Consider the following 6,987-nt stretch of genomic DNA (forward strand, 5'->3'; position numbering starts at 1 on the left):
CCAAGGGTAAGAATACAAAAAAAAAAAAGAAGCGTGACTACAGGATCCAGCCTCACATGTTACAATAGGGGAAACAAATAAGATGTCAGACTCTTGCAGACCATTCCTTTGACAGCACTACCTAAATATAATACACAATCTCACCAGAATGAGAATTAGCCGAGTCCACGTAGCTCCTGGCAGCATGCGTGTGTTGCAGAGGACGTGCAGACCAATTGAAGGAATCCATCCAACAGGTTAATTACAACTGAGCGAAATCCCGTCACTGATCAATAGATGGAGTTACGATTCAGGTGGTCCAGAACTTGGGCCAACCACTTAACTTCGACTTTGAGAGGGTCACCTTCTGTTTAATGCGCAGCGTTTCTACAACCCCACCCCCTTCCAGGAAAGGAAAAAAAAAGAAAAGAGAAAGGAAATGAACCAACATCATCTGTACTTACAAAATTAGGACAAGATTGCAACAAAAGAAAAGTGCCCACAGAGATCCACCCACAAAATTCCATGAATTTGCAGACAGGATTTTCCTACGAATCGTCAAGGTTGCAACAAAAGAAAAGAAAGTGCCCACAGAGATCCACCCACAAAATTCCATGAATTTGTCGACAGAAAGAGGATTTCCCTATGAATCGTCATCGGAACCAACTTTTTGCCTTTTCCACTTGTAGGCTGCTTCCAAGATTTTGAGATTTGGAGCCTGAGTTTCCTCCGGAAAGAGGTAGTCGTAATACTCTTCAAACCTGCACAGATTATCAAAATCAGGACCATCTTGGGTAGAAAATTTTTTCAATTTATTTGCCAAAGAAAAGTAGCTAAAATCTAGGAACTCGAATTACTAATTAGATGCCATGCTTTTAGACCAGGAACACCAAATGAAAGAGATGTTGGTCGTTTTGCAACATTCGCATGGCAACCATTCATCCAACTCCCACATCTTAGAGATGTTGGTTGTTTTTTTTTTTTGGTTAGGTTTATAAGAGGAAGCAACAGAAAGTTCGACATACCCAGCTGGACCATCCTCAGAGACAATTGACCTCTTCTTTTTGAGCTTCTTTGGTAACTTATTCTTGACTAGACTTTCATCTCCAATGGTACCAAAGCTCCTCTCCATGTCAAGCCACTCCTCCAAAAGCATGGCCCTTTCCTCTTTTAGTTCAGGTGCTGATGTTCGGAAGTAGTTAACTGCCCTTTCGAAGACCCCTGGTAGATGACAGAATGATCAACATCTTGATTGTAACTATGCATCAGATTTTCAAAAACAACATATCAATGTATCTTTGCTTACTTCTAGCACATTGGAGGCACTGCTTCTTCTGTTCATGAAGGGAAGACAAATCATTCTCCTCCTCCATGTTCGTACCCTTGTCCTCCTCTTGCAAAGCAAGAGATGCTTCAAACTTTGCGTAACTAATCCACACCTTTAAGTCCTTGGTTCGATCTAGAAGCCTTTCATACAGTTCCCTAGTTCTTTCGTATTCACCTTCTGATATGTTAAAGTCAATGTATGCCTGTTGCCCAAGGAATATAACCAACTGTCAATTTTCACTATACGTAGTTTTTCTCAATGCTATTTGCTCCAGTGAAGATATGAACTGTAATGAAACATAAAACAAAATAAAGATCTAGTCTAGATACAAAGATATGACATTAGGCATCAATATAATATCAGCTGTGAATAACCACGCACAAAGCAGATATTTCAAAAGCCAATGATTTGCTGATGACAAGATACCTGCCTTTGGGTAAAAATCCGTCCAGAGAGTGAGCTAGGCATTAATCAGTTCTTAAACCAAATTGTTGCAATTAGAATTTCAGCAAGAGGGATAGCACTAAGAGGAAAAGCAACCTCACCTCTTTGAAATTATGAATTAGTACCTCCTAATAGACTGAGTGAGCAATACTTGGTAGGTCGGAGTGTCTTCATGTCGGTATGTGTAGAAAGAGGTTGAAGGGATTAGCATACACAATTACTTGTCCATACTAAATGGTTAATTTCTCAATGAAAACAAGTGACATCAATTGTGTGGTGATGGTTCAGGTGAAGTGTACGCAATTTTTAAAATCAATCAAGTTAGCGCAATTATGAAAGTACAGGACAGAAAATAGAACTGTCACTATACTAAAATAATTTGAACAGCAACCACTCCAATTCAAGAACCAAAATCGTAACTTCAAAGTTTTCCTCAACAAAACCGCCCTCCCCAAGGGAAAAAAGAAGAGTAACGCCTACACCATACCTTCCACAATAACTCTGGCATATCCAATGCAGGTTGGGCTATTGCAAGCTCAAAAATAGATCTAGCCCTCTCCGTCTCACTCAATGACCTTTCCAGCTCCGCATATTTGCTCCATGCATAGCAGTTCTCTGGTGCCCATTCCAAATACTTTTCATATAGTTTTCGACAACGATCGATATTTCCAAGCTGCAACTCTATCTCGATATATTTCTTAAATATCTGTTTTTTTGACAGGCATAGCTGTAAGTACCAATCCACTGCCACCTATAATAGTTTATCAGAATTAAAACACAATGAACACCTTATCTTTGGGAGCCTTCCCAATTGCATTGCCTAGTATTTGCCGTGCAGCCTTCAGATTTTTCTGACGTATTTCAAATTGGGCAGCCAATAACCAAATTTTGGCAAATGAGAACTTCTCGTGGGGAATCAGCTTAAGGCACTCCCTATGCAAAAGTTCAGTGAGATAGAATCCAAGGAATATTTACTCATATGAAAACCATTACCATTTGCCAACATAGAGATATAAAAGAGAGAGGAAGTCCACATGCATTCACTTCAAAGTATACTGGCAACAGCAAAGCAATGATGGGGATATGAATTAATAATCACATTTTTACATCTGTTTTGAATTGTTAACCAGTGATTGAGTATAAAGTTCAAGTTTTGATGCACAGAGACCAGTGCAATACCAACTGAAAGCAAGGATTTAAGTCTCTGGATTGGAAGAGGTGGATCAGCCGGCACAGATTCAGTTAACTGGCTGACACCACCAATTGTCCCTCAAACAACAGGCAGTATGGCCAGATATGTCCAATCCAGATTGGGATAGGCGGTATCCAATCCGGTCTGCAATACTGAGATCTAAGTTGTGAATGAGAGGCCACTCTTACAAAACACATTTCGCATGAAGTATGGAGGAATTCACTGATTTGTAAAAGACCACTCTTTCAGAACACATTTCACATGAAATATGGAGGAATTCACTGATGATAACGAGCATGCATCACTGAACTCTATTGTATCCCCCAATATGTAGCAGTAATAAGATCTAATCTAAAAAAATGTACCCAAGGAATTAAGATGCTCAAATTCCAGCAATAATCACTCAACAATCAGAGTTAAGGAATCGCTAGAGAAACACAGTGGTAAAGAGCAGAAAGTAAATGCTAGAAGGTCCAGGGTGATAAGGTCCAACTTTCTAACATAACTTACACCTCATAAAACATCAAACCTCCATTGGCAGAATATGAGATGATACATATAATGGCAAACCACTCAAAGGAAGTTCATGGATATTTTATACCCACGCTTAAAAGCTGAAGTGCTGAAATACAGTCAACATGACCACAGTTTTTTGTGAAACTAAACATGTGAAATGATATTTCAAACTGATTAAAGTAATCATGAGTTTTAGTCTATTGGCTAAATATTTCTCCTTGGATTTGTTCTTCAGCCAATGTTTCCTATGCTATTTCAGTCCCTCATTACAGCTCAAGACATATTCTGGAAGTACCATCCATCAGGGATTATGTTTAATACTTGAATCTAAGGAAAGAAACAAAATGAGATTAAGAGTAAGATCAAGAACGTATAATCTCAACTCAAATAAGCCTTATCACAACTAAAAGAGGTCAGCAATAAATTTCCATTTTTCACATTTCAACTCTATTTAGAGCTTGAGAATGCATCTTCCCTCTTAATCAACATCTACATCACTTTGGCTTTGATTTTCAAGTATATTAAATTCCAGAAATGACATTGGTTGATGGTTCGTGCAAGTTGTCAGGAAAGAGAAGCAAACAAAGAGAGGCATTCTTTTGCTTCAAGCTTTAGCCAAAGTTTTAATAGTGGAGGCTATGGAACAATGGTTCGTCCTAAAGGCAACAGGCCAAGAAGAACTAACACTTGAGAAACAAAAAACCACCAAGCCTCATACCAGTTCCATGGAGCCCACCACACACAGTCATATTTTTCCTTTCCATTCAGTACTATTTAAGACCATATCTTCCGTCAATTCATAATAATTTAACTATTTCCTCACTAATTAAATCCAGTCCATTTATGGTCTTCCCAATACTCTTTAAACACCTTCAGGTTGTCCCATATCACTCCTTTTTGCATGTGCACTAGTTGGTTTTTGTTCATGGAGGCCAAGTGCCATCTTAATTGACTTCCTTAGTTCTTGTAATGGGTTACTACCACCACCTAGGTTAGCTCAACACTAGCAAGAAATCTGCATATAAGATAGAACTGACAAAATGGTCCCCACCACCAATGTTGATTCAAAACAGCGTTCTGTCAACATAACCTCCCTAATTTTTATAAACTTTGTTTCACATGTATGCAGGTACCCTTTGTAACCAAGGAAAGTATCGAGAAACTCGTGCACTAATGATACTTCACAGCCTTGAAGCAAAGCTTCGTAAACCAGGGTTGTCAATTAAGCCATCAGGAAAATTCCTTCAACAGTTTCTATCATTTCGAAACTCTATTTTCACAAGCATAATTCCCAGCAATAACCTTTCTTGATGACACTCGTATCACAAGTCCAGAAAAAGCTTTCAGATTCTCCAAAAGAACCTTAGAGTCTATCAGAAGCACAAGCTAATCCCCTTCTCTTTATGAATTTGCAAACATAAAGAGAAGAGGTCATTTTTCCTCCATTGATCAATAACCAACTTCTGCTTATATAAGTTAGGAATTTTTTTTACTAGTCGGTTCAGCTAAACTATTTACACAGATGAACATAATGGGCAATAAGAAGGCGGTAGGAGTCAGTATTTACTACTTTGTGAGGAGGGGGGGGGGGGGGAATACTTGAAAGCAAAAAAATACCTGTAGACTTCTCTTGTTCTCTCCATATCCTGCGTGTCAAGCTCCTCATATAAAGCATAATTAATCCTGTGTTTGAACACATTTACACACATAAATTAAATGAAAACTAAATAGAACTAAGAGGGAATTTGTAACAAGGCCATTTTAAGATCAATATCATTAGGAAACCTACCACAAGTAAATGTACCGCTGCCAGTAACGCTTCTCTGCAGCCGGAGGAACATTAGCAATGGCACGCTCATAGACTTCCCTGATCCTGTCTTTATTTCCCACACTTTCTTCTAGACGGATATAGTCAAACCACGAATCATAGTTAAGAGGGTTCTTTCTAACCTCTTCTTCGTACTGAAATCTCCTCTTTCCCACAATGGCATCCTCTATCCCCTCCCTGTCGCCATACTGCTTCTCGAATGCAACAAATTTTCTATAGAGATCCTCAGCCCTTCCCTTCGGTATGTGGTCAAGTGCAAATTTATAAATGCACCTAGCTCTCTCCGTCTCCTTGCACCTTTCTTCAAACTCTGCAAATGCCACAAACAACTGTTCAGCCTCCTCATCGTCTGCCAATTTCTCAACAGCCCTCTCATAGCAGTTCCTAGCTCTAGGCACCTCTCCATTTTTCATCTCGAATTTGGCATACCGAATCCAAGCTCCAACTCTGGGGTGACACCGCACAAACCTTTCGAATATTGCCCTGGCTCGCTCAATCTCATTGTAGCGAAGCTCGAATTTAATGTAGGAGAGCCAACCTTGCTGGTCGGGCATCCAATTCATCCAGCGCTCGAAGATCTGTCGAGCCCCAGCAACATTTCCGAGCATCTCCTCCATGTGTATATACTTGTACCAAAGCTGATCGACACGAGGGAGAAGAGTAACAGCTCGGTCCCAAACGTTCCTGGCATGATTGATGAATTTGTTCTTCATCTCCACTTCGGCATACTTCAACCAAAGTGTATGGTTTCGATAATCGACCTCCAATGCTCGTTCCCAAATCGATCGAGCACGAGCAAAATCCTTCTGAGATTCCTCCCATTGGGCGTACTTGATCCACACGCCTACGTTCCATCGGACTCTGCGAATTAGGTCTTCGAACTCCTTGCGCTTGCGCAGACGGTAATCCGAAAGCTCAGCCGAGTCGGTTATCTTTTGCTTGGGTGGTCTGATCTCTGCTTCTTGACGTTCACGAGCTTCCCTGAGAATTTGCTCAGCAGTAATCTGAATAGGAGCAGGAGTTTTGTTCTTGACCCTCGTAGGTCGAGGGAGTTTCACCTCTGTCTCTTTTCTTGTAAGAAACCCTAACGAGGGGTCTGAATCTTTTGCAGAGGCCATGGCTGTAAGGAATCACAGGAAAATCAAACTAGCCTAAAATCGAAGTACCTGAGAATCAACCAGTTCACTCCTCAAATCTGAATCTCAATCCTGAAGCGATTCACAAGAACGACAGAGCAACAAGCCAGTCCCCTGGCGCGCACCCTTGCCCTTCTTTACCTTTTCGATTTTTTCGTAAAGAAACCCTTTTCGATCACTTCTACATCTTCTTCACCCAATCTAAACTGTATCAGTAGTCGTTCAGACCCAGCCAAGGGGTTTCCAGGGCTGAGCCAGGCCCGAGCTCAGGCTAAGATATTTAAATCTAGGACCGGTCCTGCTGCCCTCGTAGTGGGCCGGGCTTGGCCCTACTACTTGTGATTTTATGTTTTTTTTTTTTTTTTCTGGTTTTGGGGGGTGTTAAAAATATGTCATTTTCACTTAAAAATGACCAAAAAAAAAAGCAAACTAAATATTTTATATAAAATAAAATTAATTTATAATTACTCAATTTAACCCAGCCTTTATCCTTTTTATTTAATTTTTTTTTTTATAAAGAAATATTTCATTGAAGATTGGAACTAGAGGAGCACAAGGCATCATT

General features: G+C 40.0%; 1 protein-coding gene across 1 annotated transcript; it reads right to left on the reverse strand.

Moving 5' to 3' along the window:
* Positions 1-34: 34 nt before the first annotated feature.
* LOC122089386 (crooked neck-like protein 1) lies at positions 35-6,653 on the reverse strand. The gene is made up of 7 exons (XM_042659071.1): positions 5,248-6,653; positions 5,076-5,141; positions 2,539-2,683; positions 2,238-2,456; positions 1,286-1,508; positions 1,005-1,200; positions 35-740 (listed from the first exon to the last, which is right to left on the reverse strand). Exons 1-7 carry the CDS (start codon positions 6,402-6,404, stop codon positions 623-625), a joined length of 2,124 nt encoding a protein of 707 aa, XP_042515005.1. The 5' UTR covers positions 6,405-6,653; the 3' UTR covers positions 35-622.
* Positions 6,654-6,987: the final 334 nt, after the last annotated feature.

This window comes from Macadamia integrifolia, chromosome 9, assembly GCF_013358625.1.
Source record: "Macadamia integrifolia cultivar HAES 741 chromosome 9, SCU_Mint_v3, whole genome shotgun sequence".
Lineage (NCBI taxonomy): Eukaryota > Viridiplantae > Streptophyta > Magnoliopsida > Proteales > Proteaceae > Macadamia > Macadamia integrifolia.